This window comes from Alosa sapidissima, chromosome 9 (genome assembly GCF_018492685.1).
Source record: "Alosa sapidissima isolate fAloSap1 chromosome 9, fAloSap1.pri, whole genome shotgun sequence".
Classification (NCBI taxonomy): Eukaryota; Metazoa; Chordata; class Actinopteri; order Clupeiformes; family Clupeidae; genus Alosa; species Alosa sapidissima.
Genome location: NC_055965.1, coordinates 31,193,297 through 31,212,913, shown reverse-complemented (window position 1 = coordinate 31,212,913; position 19,617 = coordinate 31,193,297). Strand labels below are relative to the sequence as shown.

The 19,617-nt window shown below is 41.4% G+C and overlaps 2 protein-coding genes across 7 annotated transcripts in view; both read right to left on the bottom strand.

Annotated features, from left to right (window-relative positions):
* The window catches only part of LOC121718806 (NACHT, LRR and PYD domains-containing protein 3-like), an 849,641-nt gene that overhangs the window by 167,022 nt on the left and 663,002 nt on the right, over positions 1-19,617 (bottom strand). The window lies entirely within an intron of this gene.
* Positions 398-12,245, bottom strand: LOC121718934 (zinc finger protein OZF-like). Of its 4 annotated transcripts, none has more exons than XR_006034048.1 (4): positions 11,847-12,245; positions 2,817-3,092; positions 518-2,694; positions 398-467 (listed from the first exon to the last, which is right to left on the bottom strand). XR_006034048.1 is itself a non-coding variant. In XM_042104382.1 (4 exons), the coding sequence occupies exons 2-4, from the start codon at positions 3,076-3,078 to the stop codon at positions 1,742-1,744; spliced, it is 1,047 nt and encodes a 348-aa protein (XP_041960316.1). In that variant the 5' UTR covers positions 3,079-3,092; positions 11,847-12,245; the 3' UTR covers positions 398-1,741. The 4 variants fall into 4 exon arrangements, 3 of the variants coding, with proteins under 3 accessions (XP_041960316.1, XP_041960314.1, XP_041960315.1); XM_042104382.1 differs by having other exon boundaries at positions 398-2,358; positions 2,527-2,694; XM_042104380.1 differs by having other exon boundaries at positions 398-2,694.

The window sequence follows — 19,617 nt, the reverse complement described above, 5'->3', positions numbered from 1 at the left end:
CATCATGTAGCTACACCAGAATTCAGGACAGTTGTTCCATTTGAATTTACTTTAATAGTTTTGACGATGTGTTTTTTTTTTTAATTCAGCTTTAAAGCATTAATAACAGGCAATTCCGTGTAAAAAAAATAATAATAATTCAAACAGCAACATCATGCAGTGTTGTTTTGTTCAAGACAGTTTCAGTTCAACAACATTTTCACACTCAGGTTATTAACAATGCAGTTCTCATGTTTAATATTAAAATAGCTTTTTCATCAATATTTTTGTTGCATAGTTTATACAGAATGTGTCATTTTGTGAGGTGTTTCTCTTCTGATTTCACTATACACTCAGTAAGCTCGTTATTAATCCCACAACACCTTACAATTAAAAAGCAGCCATTTTGTTGTGTTTATTTCATAAAAATAACCTTTCAGTCAATTCAGTATTGCTAATGTTTGATTCTAATGTGCACTTCCTCATGGCTGTTCAGATTTGATGGAACATGTTAGTTAGTTAGTTTATTTGTCCTTACATAGGAAATTTCACATACCGTACAAGCCTCACAGACATGAAATACATAGGTACACACATTTACGGTACATAGAAACACAGAGTACATAGAAATTGCTTTAGTCATGGGCGTCTGAGGCATTCTGAAAGTGGGTGGGACATTTCAGCGGTGGGTCTAGGGGTCCTCCCCCTGAATTTCTTTTTGGACTAGACTCAATTTCCTGAATCCTGTTACATTTTATCAGGTTATTTAGATACTTCTACATAACAAAATAAAGCTATTAATTCAATGACTAATTTGGAACCAGCTTTAATAACCTCATGTATAGTTAATGCAGTTGCAATATCTGTTAAAGTTATTTAATGCTTTGAATGCAGCCCCGGAGTGGCTATCGGGAGCTTTGGGAGGATTCCCGGGGGGCCGTTAACTTTTTATGCCAGTCTGAATGCTTAAAGATATATTGTTTCTGAAGTTAATTTGCTGCGCCCTCGTCAGCAGCCTACATGTAGAACGGTCGCAGCCCCTTACTCGCAGTTTCCCAAATATTAACAAAGTAGCACTCAAAAACTGTTTGGAAGTTGCAACTATACCTAGTTTATATTTGCAACGATTAAGGGGAGTTTATGAGCGGTCCTCCTCCAGTGGTACGGTCCTAACGAACGCCAGGGTGACACGGCCTGCAGTTAATTGAGTTTAAAAAAAAAAACTCGACCAGTCGTCAGTCGAGCAGCTGTCAACACACAATGGAAAACAGGCGATTTTGGAAGGTATGTATCTGCTCTAATGTTTTTAATCCAGACGGCTTTTGGAAGTCCACCCAAGATCAGAGGCCTACCCTCTGTGATATAAATGAATATTCTGCCTACATATTGTTCAAGCAGGCCTTTATGTCCATGTCGCAAAAATAGAGTCCGACTGGCTGCAACCACAATCATCTTGAAAGTAGCCTCACCTGATAGGAGATAACATTCTACTATTTGCAAAGATTTTTTTCTCCTCTGCTGATCTCGCGCCATTGTTGGCAAATTTGTAGGCGTATAACAACAAAACACCACTTAATTTCAGGTTAAAATGCATTACTGAAGTTTGTCCCCGAATAAAATATACACAAAATATGTTTTTGGAATGCCTTACATTAGCCTACCACGTTACAGCAAATTAGGCCTACATTATGCCACTTTTGTAACACGTTACTCCCAACACTGTGTAGGCAGTAGCAGCAACTGGAATCCAGCGAGATTGCCTTTAGTCCTGACACGAATACGGCTTTTCTCCTGTATGAATCCTTTGGTGTTTCTTCAGGAGAAACATTTGACTAAAGGCCTTCCCACAGTCAGAGCACGGATACGGCTTTACTCCTGTATGTGTACGTTGATGAATTCTCACATGTTTCACACTCTTGAAACTCTTCCCACATGTAGAACACGGATATGGCTTTTCTCCTGTGTGAGCGTTTTGATGAATGGTCATCGCGGTGCTAGTTTTGAAACTCTTCCCACATGTAGTACACGGATATGGCTTTTCTCCTGTGTGGATCCTCTGGTGTGCTGTGAGATTACCTTTTAGACTAAAGGCCTTTCCACAGTCAGAGCATTGATATGGCTTTTCTCCTGTGTGGATCTTTTGGTGTTCCTTTAAATGAAAGCTTTTTCTAAAGGTGTGTCCACAGTCAGAGCAATGATATGGCTTTTCTCCTGTGTGGATCTTCTGGTGTTCATTTAAATGAAACTTTTTATTAAAGGTGTGTCCACAGTCAGAACACTGAAACGGCTTTTCTCCTGTGTGGATCCTGTGGTGTACCTGGAGACCAGATGGACTACTAAAGCCCTTTCCACAGTCAGAGCACTGATACGGCTTTTCTCCTGTATGTGTGTGCTGATGGATGGTCAGCCCTGTTTTAGTCGTGAAATGCTGCCCACATGTAGAACACTGATATGTCTTATCTCCTGTGTGGATCCTCCGGTGTCGTACTAGAGTATAACTTTGACTAAAGGCCTTTCCACAGTCAGAGCACTGATACGGCTTTTCTCCTGTGTGGATCATCTGGTGTACCTGTAGACTATGTTTTTGACTAAAGGCCTTTCCACAGTCAGAGCACTGATATGGCTTTTCTCCTGTATGCGTGCGCTGATGGTTAGTCACCAATTGCCTAGTCCTGAAACTCTTCCCACAGTCAGTGCACTGATATGGCTTTTCTCCTGTGTGGATTTGCAAGAGAAGTACGAGAAAACATTTTTGAAACAATTATAGTTAATATCATTGAGCAAATATTTGTGTTTTACAAAATCTCCACAATGTAAACAACTAATTAGTTACTTACCTTTACAGAAAGAGTATTTCTGGCAATCTTCTTTTAAGTCAGATTCTTCCTCCTGTTTAATTTCCATCACTGGAGACTGTTCTTCTTTGCAGTTGAAGGTTGGTGATATGTGTGTTTCAGTCTTGCAGTCATAATCCAGTCCGAGGTCTCCTTTTACTTCCTGGTCTGCAAACATGTACTCTTGAAGGAAATCATCAAACTCTTCTTCTTTTATCTCCGTCACTGGCATGGGCAGCGGTGTCGATTCAGTGAATCCTGACATTTCAGACTCCAGTTCTGTTGTGAAACAAATCCAGTCAAAAATGACACGAATTGAAGGAATAAAAAGCAAAGAAGTGCAAACAAAGACATAGACTATAGCTGTAGTTGGGCAATTCCATGGAAAATTACATTTTTTGTAACATCCATAAAGCCAATAAAATGAGATGGTATGGTATGATGTGAATGATTACATGAAATTTGAGCATTTGCTATTTTTGTCTGAAGAATGTACATGAGAAAATGCAAAAAATTAATGTTATCATTCACATCATACAAATGTCAAGGCATTTCACTGCCGTTATGGATATGACAGTCAATTTTCCGTGGAATTGCCCAGTTGTACTGTTGGTTAAATATAGATATGGTGTGTAGCAGGGGCAGGCCGCAGGCTCTTTAGGCACTCTCTGTTGGCTCCATGGGTTTGTTTAAAAATAAATGCCTTTTTTAAAAAAAATTTAAAAATATATATTTTTTACAACAGTATTTTTTTATCAGTAAAAAAATAAGATAGTTCTACCGCACACTGTTGACGGTTACTCGATTTTATTCAGAGCGAACAACGCGTCCTCAGGTTCACTCAGGTATGGTCTGAGCTCTCAGGTGTGTCTTAATTTGGGTTGCAAAGGGGTGGAAAATTTCCGATAAATTTCCAGAAACTTTCCGGAAACTTACCATGGGAAGTTAAGCTGGGGAATTTTGAAAATATTCCAAATTAGAAACTCTAATGGAATTAAAGGAAATTATGGGAATTAATGTGAATTTACGGGAATTAACATGGAATTTTGGGTAATTCATACAAACTGTTTCATATACAAATATTAACATTTTGTTTCGTAATATGATTTGTATGTTTGTATTTTCGCTTAGCATACAAAGCTAGCTAACATGCTAGCAGGAATCCCATTCTCTGCCTATGGTTTACTAGTGTGCTAAACTAGCAACACGGAACTGCCCAAGATAAACTACACCACTCAACAACAAAATCCGATTGGTTGGAACATTTTTTCCCCATGCATATGAACGCACCATAGATTTCCTTTATGTCTAGCAGCCTATGCCGATTGCTGTGTGCATGTGATTGACACATGTGCAGGGTAGAAATTTGACTGAAATTGCATTAAATCGGGTTGTTTTAACTAATTTTATGCTGCAAGATGGGGTTTTGTCCACTAGATTTAAGTTCCCTGTTATAGACTAACGTGCCATATTAAAAATTCAGTTTATTCCCATTAATTCCCGTTTATTCCTGTTAATTCCCATATATTCACGTTAATTCCCATGGAAAGTTTCCAACTTTGAAAATTCCCGGAATTTTGCAACCCTAGTTTTAATTACCTTCTAGTCACATGACCAGTTGTATGTAAAGTCAATTTTAAATGCCAATATCCAATATTCCCATAAACAGTTAAATACAATCAACAATTAACAGACAATTAAAGACATAGACCACATCCTCAAAGATATACAATATATACACAATTCTTATCAAATATAATTAGAATCGTCAAAAATAGCATCATCAAAAATCCAACATGAGCAAAGAGTTTTGTAGAAAAATACATATAGGTTACAGGTATCATCAATGTATCCCCAATGCAACAAATACAGGTAAACCAGTGGACAATACCCCATTGTCTATACACTTATTTACAGAAAACAGCCTGTGATTTCATTCAAAAAAAGTCCTGTGATTCATTCATACCGGCGGGTTCAAGAGTCGACAGTTCATTTATCCAAAAGGCCTCTCTTCTCAAGAGCTGTTTGACTATGTTACCACCTCTAGGGTTTGGCAGTACCCTCTCAATGCCAATAAACCTGAGGGAGGCAACCGAACCATGTTTTTTTTCCTGTGTAAAGTCTAGCAATGGCATAGTCAAGATTATTGTTTCTAATGGCTGCTTTGTGACTATTCTCAGCTTGAGGTTGCGTTTGGTCTGTCCAACATACATAAGGCCACAAGGGCATATCAGTACATAAATGACATGGGTAGATAGACAATTTATAAATTCTTTGATATTGTATTTTCGTCCAGAATGTGAGTGGCTGAATGTTTTAGTGTCGAAAGTGTTGGCGCAATGGGCACATCTACCGCATCTATAATTCCCATAGACTTGCTGAGGAAGCCAATTTGTCTGTGTGGGTTCCTGGTACACAGAACTAACCACCATGTCTAACATTCCTGCCTCTTTTAAAACAGAAACGAGGTTTGGAAGAAGACAAATGGTTCAGATTTGGGTCACATTCCAGGATTTTCCAGTGTTTACTTGTGATCTTTTTGACTCGTCTCAAAGCAGTAGAATATTCTGACACAAACACAATTCTATTGTCTTGATTATGTTGTCTAGGGCGAGGATGTAATAGCTCTCCTCTATCCTTCTGATTGACCCTTTCTCGAGCTATATATCAATAAGAGCCTGATTGTACCCCCTCTGTTTGAATCTTTCTCCCATCTCATTAGCCTTAATGTTGTAGTCCTCTTCCCTGTTGCAGATTCTTCTCAACCTGATGAATTGTCCATAAGGGTTGTTGTCAATGAGATGGTCAGGATGGAAGCTAGTGGCATGCAATAAGGTGTTTCTGTCCGTTTTCTTACGGTAGATGGAGGTGTCTAATTTTCTTTCACCATTCACCATAATTAGTAAGTCTAAAAAGTGGATCGTCTGTTGACTGTATTCCAGAATAAATCTCAGATTCAGGTAAGTGGCATTAATATAGTCATTGAAAGGCCTTAAGGCCTTTTTTGAGCCTTAAATCGCTGAACCTTTAACACAGTCCAGCAGCTGTCAACATGCAGTGGAAATCAGGCGATTTCGAAAGGTATGTATCTGCTTTTAACTTTTTTCTTTATCCAGACGGATTCAGTGTTTCCCACAGAACTGGATTCAATTAATGGCGGTAGTTGACTATGACAACAAGGGAGAGGGGGTCGTGTATAGGTTTAAGGTTGAAGGTGTTACTGTCACTTTAAGATTGTCTTGGTAGTGAACAGGTCTAATTGAGTGCCTGTCACTTTAAGACGTTCTTTACAGTGTTTCCCACAGAATTGGATTCAATTTGTGGCGGTAGCTGACTTTGACAAGGGGGGGGTGTATTAAGATAGTCTTGGTAGTGTATAGGTCTAATTGAGTGCCTGTCACTTTTTAAGACGTTTGAGGGAACCCTTGCAATTGTAACACAGTTGAAAGGCTGCTGATGTGTGGATGCAATTCATAACGTTTTTTACATAGTTAAAATAAAGGTTCGTACTTCTCTTTGGGACAAGCACTTTTGAATTTTGGAAAACACTTTTCCATTTACATCGGGATTTTGCAAACATTCAGTGTCAGAGTCAATAAAATGAGCCTTTCAATGAAATTGACAAGCAGCTGTAAGTAGGCTAAGCATTCTAAATTCGACATCCAAACAGTATTCTAACGTTAGCTTTGAGATACTGCTTGATTTCATAACTTAACTTAGTTTAGTCTCTTCAATGTAGCCTACTATGTTGTGATAAGACCTTAGCAGAGTTCACTTCAATGCAGCAGTTTTGAACAAATTTGCGCAGCATGGTCACGATGCTAAGCGGATTTAATAGCAATTTAGCCAGACGTCTTCTATGCAATGCTTCTATGTGGCAACAACAATCCTTCAACAATCATGAATATTTTGTTAAATGCACATGCAGAGGAGGGGCAGCGGGCTACGAGAGAGAGCGGGGCGGGGCAAGGAAAGGCTGCGTGCGTAAAAAGCGCAGTTCAATGGCAATGCAAGGATTTGACCTAATATTTAAATTAAATTAAATTAAACATAGAATATTCATCTGTGGCGGCCGATTTTTATTTCGTGGCGCCCCGCCACAGATTAGTCAATGTATGGGAAACACTGCTTTAACCCTATAATCCCAATTTACGTCGGGATTTTGCAAACATAGTCAAAATTGACAAGCAGCAGTAAACCTGCTAAACTCGACATGTGGTGAAAAAGGCCCGAACCCACCATTTTCGGGAAGATTGGTTGTGAGAATTCAGGTGGTTAAGGTACTGTAAGGAGGCAAACTCCATGAACTGCAAATGTTGCAGGACGCTACCCTAGAACTGCAGGGAACAAAGTTTGCTGACAGTGCAGGCAATTTATCCACAATACACTAGTTAAACACAATCTTAGCCTCAAGCAGAGAGTATGCAGTGACAAGTTAAAAAAGCGCACAATAAAATGTGACTCTGAATTTGAAACAGCACATTGTAATTTCTGCATCTATTATCAAGGTATGCAGGGTGGGGATTTCATGGCAGCCAGAGGGCCATGGGCCCTTGTGTTGGCCGTGATGCCCCTTACAAAATCTAAGGTAACACACACACACACACAAGTAAGCAACACGCGCATGCACGCACACGCACACACACACACACGTAAGCAACACACACACACAAGTAAACAACACACACACACACAAGTAAACAACACACACACACACACACACAAGTAAACAACACACACAAGTAAGCAACATGCGCATGCACGCACACACACACACAAGTAAACAACACACACACACACGTAAGCAACACACGCACGCACACACACACAAGTAAACAACACACACACACGTAAGCAGCGCACACAAGTAAACAACACACACACACACAAACACACACCCACACACAAGTAAGCAACACACACACACACACACACACACACACACACGTAAGCAACACACACACACACACAAGTAAACAACACACACACACAAGTAAACAACACACACAAGTAAGCAACATGCGCATGCACGCACACACACAAGTAAACACACACACACACACGTAAGCAACACACGCACGCACACACACACACACACACACAAGTAAACAACACACACACACGTAAGCAGCACACACAAGTAAACAACACACACACACACAAACACACACACACAAGTAAGCAACACACACACACACACACACACACACACACACACACACACACACACACACAAGTAAGCAACACACGCACGCACACACACACACACACACACACAAGTAAACACACACGCACGCACACACACACACACGGGTTGGAATTCCATGGTGGCCACAACGGCCCCTTGTGTTGGCCGTGATGCCCCTTACAAAATCTAAGGTTCACAGGCTACTGTGGCTTTGGTGCCCCGTTCTTTCAAAATTATGCTTTGCGTCCGAATAGCAATTTATATTTAGCCTATGGCCTGTCAAATTAAGTTTAGCATTCACAGTGCAAATTAATTTAGTCTTTTCCGCTGTGGGGAAAGTGAGAGTGCCCGGCAAGAAAGAAAGTGCCTGTATCATGCATCACATCGCACGAAAGAGCTTTTTCTCATCTTTTAAACCAGGGGTGTCAAACATAAGGCCTGGGGGCCAGATCAGGCCCACCAGCAGGATTCATGCGGCCCCCCAGATGTTTTGGGTAGGAAGAGAAAATTAAGAGAAAAAAATATTCAAATCCAGACGTCTTCAACAATGCGTAATAAGCAATATCAAAAATGCTGCTTTGCACTCTAGTTGCAATTCTGCAACACACTTACTCCTTTATACCACACACTTGGTCCTGCATATGTGGTATCTTTTATATATCTTTTATGTAGTATCTTTATTTTGTGTAATATCATTTTTTTGTGAAACTGAAGTATGTAGTATCTTTAGTGTATGCGAAAGGAAGACTGGTTTAAGTGAAAGAGCAGACCTGGCAGAAAAAGTCATAGATAAGGTTTGGCGCCAGGAAATGTAAGCAAAATCTAAAGAATGTCTGGATAACAGGATGAGAGGGCAAAGGTGGAGTACCATATGTTACTTGGGTCAGCTATCTGTAAACATAGGTGGTGGGAAAGCCAGAGTGTGTGCCGTCTGGGATGACTTGAAGGGGTATAAAGGCTGGACAGCAGCCAGAGTATGTTAGCTTGTTTCATGAACCAGTGCTCAGGTGTGCATTAAAGCTACACTTCTTCAGTATTCTTTCACTTTGTCAAAATTATTCTGAGCTTGAATTAGTTAATCAACATTCTACACAACAAATACTACACTCTATTTCATACATAAGACACTTCAAAAAATGAAATCTCAGGGTGCCATTTGGAAAACACATGTATCCAAAATACAAAACACATTGGGTAATTGCAACCACTCAAATACACTACTCGCAAAACTGAACACCAATCAGCCAGCTACAAAATACCCTCAGTTTAGACATCTCAAGAACTTTGCAAGCATGGATGGAGGGAGAGCGAGAGGGAGAGCAAAAGGAGGACAAGGTCGAAGAGGCCATGCATGGACCCCTATCTCTGATGATATAAGAGCAACTTTTCAAGATTGGGTTACTGTAATGCCCTGTATGTTGGCTTGAATCAAACGTCCATCTCACGTCTGCAACTTGTGCAAAATGCTGCTGCCCGCTTTTTAACAAACACACCTAGACGCGAACATGTCACTCCTGTTCTTTACACACTACATTGGCTCCCTGTGCGTTTTAGAATAGACTTTAAGATTTTATTGTTTGTTTTTAAGGCCCTTAATGGCCTGGCCCCTGAATATTTATCCGAGATGTTAACCCTGCGTGAGCACAACCGGTCTTTGCGGTCTTCTAACCAATTGGTGTTAGAGGTCCCAAGGTCCAGGTATAAACGGTGGGGTGAGCAGGCTTTTGCGGTTGCTGCCCTGAAACTCTGGAATAAGCTACCCCCTGATATTCAGACAATTACAGACGTTGGTCTTTTCAAGTCTAAACTAAAGACTCACTTGTTTAGAATGGCTTTTGTCACGCAGTAGTGGTGTGACAATTCTATTTATGTAAGTACATGTCAATCTTTTTACTGCTTGATATGCTGTTTTTATCCTTAGTCTCTGATGTGAAACACTTTGGACACCTACTGGTTGTTGTAAAGTGCTATTCAAATACATTTTGATTGATTGATTGAACTTTGATGGACCATGTCATCAACCATGGCCTGACTATGAGGGAAGCTAGGCAGAGAGTCCACCACATCTAAGCCTGTTTTACAGTAGTGTATTTTTGGTTTTATTTTTGTTTTATATTTGTGTTACTGCATTTACTGTACTGTAAAGCAGCGGTTCCCAAGCGTTCTTTCCCGCGTACCTCCACCTACATCTTGACTCTGCTCGCGTACTCCCACCATCCGACACATAACATAAACACATAAAAATGTAACACGTTCTATTGACACATTCCAGGCATCATGTTCACAGTAATTAGCCACCCTACATGATAACAAATAACAAAATAAAAATGTGCAACTGGTCTATGAGCTCTCACACCAGAAAAACAGTGTGGAGAACAACATTATGAAACACAAAGAACAAGGCCCTCCACTCTGCGGCCATATTGCAATGCATTTTGGGCCCTTATCGGGCTTCTATTTCGGTCAGAACTGCGCGTGCACAAGGCTTCACAACACCAACCTCACTCCAGCGGCGAGATCACAACACATGATTGGTACAGTGCATTCACAACACATCACATGATTGGCACGATGTATTCACATGTCGTCTTTTGGTCACGGAAGGTGTTGAGATGTGGATACACTACCCCAGAGCCATTCAAAATTGTCGGAAGTAGACAATCAGATAATTATGTGTAATTGTATATTATATGTAATTATATGACAAATTGTAATTGAATAATACATACTCAGAAGAATTTAGACAAAGTAGATGAACACTGAAGAAGTGTGGCTTTCATTCATGCATTCCAGAGCATGGGTTCGCAAAGCAAACTGCCAACATCCTGTCTTTGTACAGCTTATATGCCCCTTTCCTGTTGAATCACTTGTTTTTGTGAACTCAAAATAGCACACATCTCTTTTGTCTTCTTCGCCACTTTAGGTAATGCATATGTGCTTAGGTCTTCTTTGTATATTTCTTCAAGTGACCTCTGATCCTGTTGAACAGCCGCTGGGGCTGACCAGTATCTATGCCCAATAGGTAAACGTCTAGCTGCATGCCTTTGCTAAAATTACCGCCTGCTGTTCCACCACATCAACCTCAGACAGTTCACCCAATATACAGAATATCTTTTCATACGGTCAACGGGTAATGACGAGCTGGTTTTGGGCTGAGCTCAACGTTGCGCTCAGCCTCCCCATAATGAGCCCAGCCCCGATCTGCAATCTGCAGCCAGGGACTCTTGCCCTTATTGGTAACAACAGACCTCTGAAGTTCGCCTACAAAAAAGAATCAAAACGGCCATCTTTGCCTATATAAGGAGATCAGGTTGTTAATTGAAGCTAACTACCTATGGCAAGTTGCATTGCAAGTTAGCTCTGGGGTAACAGTTAGCAAAAATCTAAATGTGCCGCTTTCACGTACCGGAGATCACAGTATCCACTCGAAGGCAGAGGACAAAAGTGTGTTCAGGAAAACGTCTGCATTTCAGACTTTTTTTTTTTTATCCCCGCGAGAGTTTAATAGGTGCGATAATTCAAAAACCCCCATGTTATTTTCCCATACGAAAAATCGCCAGATACCGGATGTCAAAGCCAGATTTTCTAAAATCGTAAAGTTAACTCCTTAATATCTGAAAAATAATAAGTCAAGTCATTTGAAATCATTTGTCTCAAGTCTAAGTCAAGTCTCAACTCATGAATGGCAAGTAAAAGTCAAGTCTTTTATAGCCTACATGTTGATTAAGCCTCAAGACCTTAAAAATGTCATGCGAGTCCCCCATGTATGGTGAAGGACCGTCGTTTAAAGTTAGGCTAATTGTGATTGTTAATTGTAGGCTACTGTTGTGGATATCGTAGCTTACCTGAAGTAACGTGTGCTCCACGAAATGAAATGTGTTGTTACACCCGATAAGGCGCGAAACTGTGATTATCCAGAGACTGTGCTTTATCCCAGCAAAAGTTCTTGTTGCAAGCAATCGCCAAACTTCCGTAGTTTAGTAGATTCTCTGGTAGCAGCTCCTCCTCAACCATTGACAGTAAAAGACAACCCGTGATTCGAATTCTTCTTCTTCTTCTTCTTCTTTCCTTTTTAATGGCGGTTGGCAAACATCTTTTGGAAGCATTACCGCCACCTACCGAAATAGAGTGTGAGTCTGGATATATTTAAATCTTAATAATAGCTAAAAAAATAAATAAAAATAAAAAACAATAAAGAAAGAAAAGGAATTAGGCTACTCTATATTCTTCCAATCAGACCAGTTTCTTCCAAGAAGTGAAACAAAGCTCTAAAACAAACTTCACCTGAGTTTTTCTGAAGAATTGTTTCTACTCTTAAAGGCTCACTCTCTATCTCCAACTCTTGAATGAGTTGCTGTCTCTCCTGGTTAAACTTATTACATTTTTCTACAACATGCTCTACAGTCTCAGCGGCATCACATACGCTACATCAGCATGCTTTCCATCAGCATGCTTTTTTAAAAGAAATAAAGTACTAGCCAAACCAGTATGCCCAAACCTCATTCTTGAGATAATGTTTTCTTCATGAGTAGATCTAGTAGTTGGTCTTGCACTGCCCACAAACCTCTGGATACTGTAGTATTTCCTACCAGTGCTAGCATTATCCCAATCACTTTGCCATTTTCCCTTAGACTTTGATTTGGCTGGTACCCATAGAAAACTTACATTTATATCAGAATTTAACAATCTACTTATCATCTGTACAATTTCTAAAACAATATCCTGCCTGGACTGAGACATAGCGCTTTGGCAAACTAAGCACAAAACTATGCACGAGTGCCACCGCCTGGAGTGGAGTTTGACAGCACGAATCTGGAAATAAAATATGCAGTCACGTGTACATTTAGGACATCCTCAGCTGTCAGAGATCAGATGAAAAGGCAGGTCTCAGGAAATCCGCTGTAGAGGGAATTACAGAGTCATGTCTCAGACATCAGATAAAAAGGAGTCAGGTCTCAGGAAAAACAGTTGAAACTGTATCACTCCTTCACTCCTTTTTTAGCCAAAACTGCCATTGTGTGACCTCTAATGGCATGATTTTTGGCATGATTTTTGAAATTTATGTAACATTTCAAAATTTGGTTTTGACATTTTTCTAAGGCCTATAATACACTTTGGGCAAAAAGCATATTTGCGTGTGCCGTATTTAAAAAAAAAAAAAAGAAATCAAAACATAAAAAAATATCAGAGGTGGGAGATTTTTTAGCATGAGTCTTGGATATGTCAAAGATAACTAAAGATGCAATAAAACTCGGTGCAGTTGATGAACTTTGACTTTAGATATGCATGTGCATGCATGTCAGGGCCAAGACAGCGCCGAGGTCCGCAAGTGATTTGATTTATGATTATCACATTGGTCCAGTTGCTCTGTCAGTTAGCATTGTTCTAGCTGTGCTGCACTTTAAAAACATACTCCTGAAAACCAAGGTTTTGGAGTTTAACACACAGCTGAGCACAAATTTGAACATGATTGCTGTGTAACAACTCACACACAGCATCAGCTGATTCATAGATAAACTCGGGTGAAACCAAGTACCCCTGGCTGCAGCTTGCAAAAATGTGTGCCAAATTGTTAAAAATAACATGTTTGGTGTCTCTTCCCCCAATGGAGGCCAGCATCCCCACTTGTGGAATCAAGAAACTAAATTAGTGAGAAGTAAGAGATTGATAAATGATTGAGAGGTATGGGCAACATAGCAATGAGTGTGGGACATCTCATGTCATGAATTACATCTGGAATACGTTTTCAGATTGATATGGTTGAATCAGTTTTCCCTGAATGGGACAGGCTAAAATGTGTTAGCAATTGGGCAAATATATTAAATTGCCCAAGGTCCACCCCTGGGAGGACCCCCTCCACAATCTTATAGAGATGCCCCTTAAAAACAGCATGTGAATACTAAGTGTAATGTTTCTGGTGCTTTGTGGTTGTTCAATAAAGAGATGGTGGAATTCGTTTGAGGTCTTTTACTCATTCAACTTGCAGAGCACCACACAATGCACCAAATAATCCTCTACTCTCTATGTCCTCTAAGCACGTAACTCACGTTCATGACGTCACTCCACAGAGCAATTGTTTAAATCATTACACTAAGTGTTAGTAGACTTCCTCTGTCCCCGGTTCAAAAGTCTCAGAATGATGACCCAGAATGAAAGGACAAATGTCCACAGCATCATTGGCGACCTCATACACCCCGTCTCATATGAAGCAGCGGACTCTCCTGAGATTCCGACTACGAGCACTTCAGCACCACGAAGATCTACAGGCGAGGGTAAGTGGCTGCGTTATTATTGATGAATGGGGTATTTGAGTTTCAGGCTTGTAAATTACATTATTGACAAAGGTTGGCTATTATGTCTTCCATAGACGTCACTGGAAGTCAGAGAGAGAAAAGACCCAGAGTGGACTTTGCAGAATGGGCCGATGATTCCCGTGCTGATGTAGGCCTACAGGATGAATTGGAGAGGTACCATGCACTTTACACCGGATGACTGTGATGAGGACCGGTTGCTTGAATTTTGGGAGAGACTGGCGCACACCTTCCCGAGGCTCCGTGCATTGGCAAGGAGGATCCTCTGCATTCCAGCTTCAAGTGCAGCCAGTGAGCGCACATTCAGCTCTGCAGGCCGTGTCATCGAGGCTAGAAGAAACCGCCTCAACCCAGAGACAGTTGACGCAATATTATTTCTCCACAGCGCGAGGAAAGCTAAAAAAGAGTAGGCCTAGGCTACTGTAGCATATTTAATTTTCTTACAAAATTAAATGCAATTGGGCCCATCATGCAGCGTGCACTGCTATCTTTTGTGTTAATCTTCTGTGTTAGGCTACCAGCTTATTTTGACCAACAGTCGGCACCTTTTAGCCTTCCTTTTTCAGCCCAGCTAAGCTTGTTTAGGTTCTAGTTTTATGAATATATTTTGTGAATATTTTTATTTCTGCACATTGTAGCCTATAGGACTAGGTCTTAAGCTACTTGTTTTGGTCCGTTGAAGAAGACGTTAATAAAGAGTTTCTTAGAAAAAATCTATGCCTGCATTTTTTGCTTGGGAGAGCTTCAATTAGGCATTCATGTGACGAACGGCTGTAACAGAATTTGTAGTGGAAAATCCTTAATTATTTTCAATGTTGAGTCATATAATTTTTGGGTGAATGCTGACGCGGGACAAAAAAAGACTAAACGCAGGTTTCCCAACTGCTTAGCAATTATTATTACTGTATAACTTGAATAGGCCTACTTTGTTTTAAATGCATATGACTCTTGGAAACCAGTTTTGCGTAGCTCAATAACGCTACGATTAAGTTCATCAAGAGCATAGACTAGTGTTTACAATAAGCGGGTCGGGAACAGTATTTTAATAATTATTTTTTTGCGGTCGAGTTGCGGTTGGGTAAGTTGAAAACGTCGGGGCGGGGCGGGTCGATCATCCACGGACCCGCGCATCACTGGCAGACGTGTAGTCTGGCCGTCTTTTGGGGAAGTTCATCAAGGATCCCCAATAGTGGGAACTCGGCTGGGTGATTTGTTTCACCCTCCCATGGTAAAGGGCGTCCCATTGGAGGAGCACTTCCGAGTTGCGTCGAAACGCATCGCCTGTACACTATGTGGTAGTGACACACACACACACAGTAGGCTGACCTGTACACAATGTGGTAGTGACACACACACACACACACACAGTAGGCTGACCTGTACACAATGTGGTAGTGACACACACACACACACACACACACACACACACACAGTAGGCTGACCTGTACACAATGTGGTAGTGACACACACACACACACACACACACAGTAGGCTGACCTGTACACAATGTGGTAGTGACACACACACACAGTAGGCTGACCTGTACACAATGTGGTAGTGACACACACACACACACACACACACACACACACAGTAGGCTGACCTGTACACAATGTGGTAGTGACACACACACACACACAGTAGGCTGACCTGTACACTATGTGGTAGTGACACACACACACACACACACACACACAGTAGGCTGACCTGTACACAATGTGGTAGTGACACACACACACACACACACACACACACACACACACACACACACACACACAGTAGGCTGACCTGTACACAATGTGGTAGTGACACACACACACACACACACACACAGTAGGCTGACCTGTACACAATGTGGTAGTGACACACACACACACACACACACACACACAGTAGGCTGACCTGTACACAATGTGGTAGTGACACACACACACACACACACTCACACACACACACACACACAGTAGGCTGACCTGTACACAATGTGGTAGTGACACACACACACACACACACACACACACACAGTAGGCTGACCTGTACACAATGTGGTAGTGACACACACACACACACACACACAGTAGGCTGACCTGTACACAATGTGGTAGACACACACACACACACAGTAGGCTGACCTGTACACAATGTGGTAGACACACACACACACACACAGTAGGCTGACCTGTACACAATGTGGTAGTGACACACACACACACACACACAGTAGGCTGACCTGTACACAATGTGGTAGTGACACACACACACACACAGTAGGCTGACCTGTACACAATGTGGTAGTGACACACACACACACACACAGTAGGCTGACCTGTACACAATGTGGTAGTGACTGACACACACACACACACACAGTAGGCTGACCTGTACACAATGTGGTAGTGACACACACACACACACACACACAGTAGGCTGACCTGTACACAATGTGGTAGTGACACACACACACACACACACAGTAGGCTGACCTGTACACAATGTGGTAGTGACACACACACACACACACACACACACACACAGTAGGCTGACCTGTACACAATGTGGTAGTGACACACACACACACACACACACACACACAGTAGGCTGACCTGTACACAATGTGGTAGTGACACACACACACACACACACACACACAGTAGGCTGACCTGTACACAATGTGGTAGACACACACACACACACACAGTAGGCTGACCTGTACACAATGTGGTAGTGACACACACACACACACACACAGTAGGCTGACCTGTACACAATGTGGTAGACACACACACACACACACACAGTAGGCTGACCTGTACACAATGTGGTAGTGACACACACACACAGTAGGCTGACCTGTACACAATGTGGTAGTGACACACACACACACACACACAGTAGGCTGACCTGTACACAATGTGGTAGTGACACACACACACACACACACACACACAGGGAGTTGGTCGGCTGCTGCTTTGCTGCCTTCACTTCGCCGCTCTGCTTAGTGGCGGTCAGAAACTTCAGGCTGGTCGTCCTCGCTGTTCGCTTACCGGGCTGGGATAATTGGTCTCGGCCGCACCACTGACTGGGCCTGCTACTACCACTTGTTGCTCATAGGCTACTGCTTGTCTACTGCTGGGCGAACAGTGTGCTTGTTGCTTGCAGTGTGTATGTGTGTGATTGAAGGGTGGTTGAAGTGAGAGTGTGTGAGTTTTGTTTAAACTTATGTTAGTTTTATTTGTGGGACATGTAATCAGTACTGGCTTGGGTAAATTCAAACTTTTGCCTATGGAGGCTCATTTGCTGCGGTCATACTGATTCTGTGAGTTCCTTTTAACTATGCTGTGTTTTTACCTGTCTGTGTGTACTTAATACAGTTCATGTATTTGAGGAAGCCTGCATCTCTTGCCCCATCCATTCATTTGAGTGAACTGTTGTGGGGAACGCAGTAGATTGCTTGGGGAAATTAAATAGGTTCCAACTTCCAGTAATAGTGGCTTAGTCCTGCCACACAAATTTGGCTGCCAGAAATAAGTAAATCTCGTAAAAGTCAAAATGATCTATGTAAGTCTCTTTATAGCAAAAACAATACCAACTAGCTTTTAATTGTCTGCTGTGTAGAATTTCTGCCTTATTTGCCAAATCTTTGTTATGATTGGGTGCAATAAGCATACAAAAAAATCTTACAAGATGCTGGAATTACTGATTGTGTTAAAACACTTGAAGCCAAGACACGTGCCAACCTGCCCTATAGAGAAGGGTTTGTAACGTACCTTTTATCTTAATCTGCTTGTGTGTTTTCACAGATATCATTGGGCAACTCATCAGTGCAAGTCCCAAAACGTCTCTATCAAAGGCTGAGTGGGAGGAGGATGTCCCTCTTCACACAGGAACTGGCCACGTTGGTGTTTGGAAGGGAAACTTTGGCTAAGGCAACCCTCACAAGGAAAGGGAAAAAGGGCGAGCTGAAGGAGCAGCTTGAGCCAAACAATGCAATTATGGGTACAGTAATGACATAATTATGAATGTAAATCCATTGTCGTGACTGATTGACAAATCCATTATCATCAATGATTTGTATTTCAATATTATTTCATGAATTCATGCCCATGTCTCTTTCCTGTTTTCACAGATGCGGTGAGGGAGCGACTCCCCACAGAGGTGACCGAAATCTGTGCACTTCTATGGAAGAAGTGCAACAATGAGAGCTACAAGGCCATATCTAATAATCAGTTAGATGTTGTTCGTTGAAGTTAAAGGCTGTTGTACATCATCTTTCTTGTGAGTCATTCACAAGGTTGGATATCTGGACCATATTCATTCACTATTTCTACAGTCAAAATGTTTGAAATTCACTGATATTATACAATCCAAACTGTACAAATAATGCATAAGGCAAAAAGTAACAAGCTTTCAGGGAATATTCAGCAACTGTTCAACATACAAGAGGGACATTATGATTTAAGGGAAAAATTAAAGTTAAAAAAGTTCAGTAACAGAATAACTATGAGAGGTTTTAGTATTTGAATGTGGAGTTAAAGCCATGTGAAAACATTAACCAGTTCAGAAAAAGATGGTTTTCCAGCAGTACAAGGATGAAGAGGTGTTTTGACATGTTTTTGTCGGGGGGGGGGGGGGGGGGGTTGTCTTGCTGGGGTGGCGCCCCCAACTTGGATGGTGGGATCCACATTGTGGGGCTGATCATCTGGGGTGGTGGTGTTGCTAGAGTGGCATGATGACACTCCTATGATAAATGGTGGATTAAATTGGATTAAAGCAAAACTTGGCCAAAAACATTTTGTATGCACTTGCGGTGAAAGCCTAGTAATGTGAATCGCGGACTATAGCCTAACCAATTTTTAACCAACTTGAATTTCCCCTTGAGGATCAATAAAGTATCTATCTATCTATCTATCTATCTATCTATCTATCTAACCAAAGAAAGTAAAGGAGATTTGCACTAAATAAAGGCAGTGATGTGGGTTGTTTCTACAACATGCTGGCACAAAACTTTAGCCTGACGAGCCAGACCAACATTAAAATGTAGGGTCTGGGATTCGCAGTGCTTAGTCTGAGGGTCCGAGTCAGTTGTCTTTCAAATTCTCTCTGCACGCAATAGGATAACGCTACAACTCATGAGTGCCATGCGTTTTTCCACCAGCGGAGCTAGTTGGCTAGTTCAAACTTTTGCCAACTTAAAAAAGCTTAACTCGTGTCTCGCTGTTCGCCAACAGCAAACTCCATCTTCTTTGTTAGCAGTAGCAGGGAATTCACGCCGAACCGTTTCAACTCTGCCACCAATCATTATGCT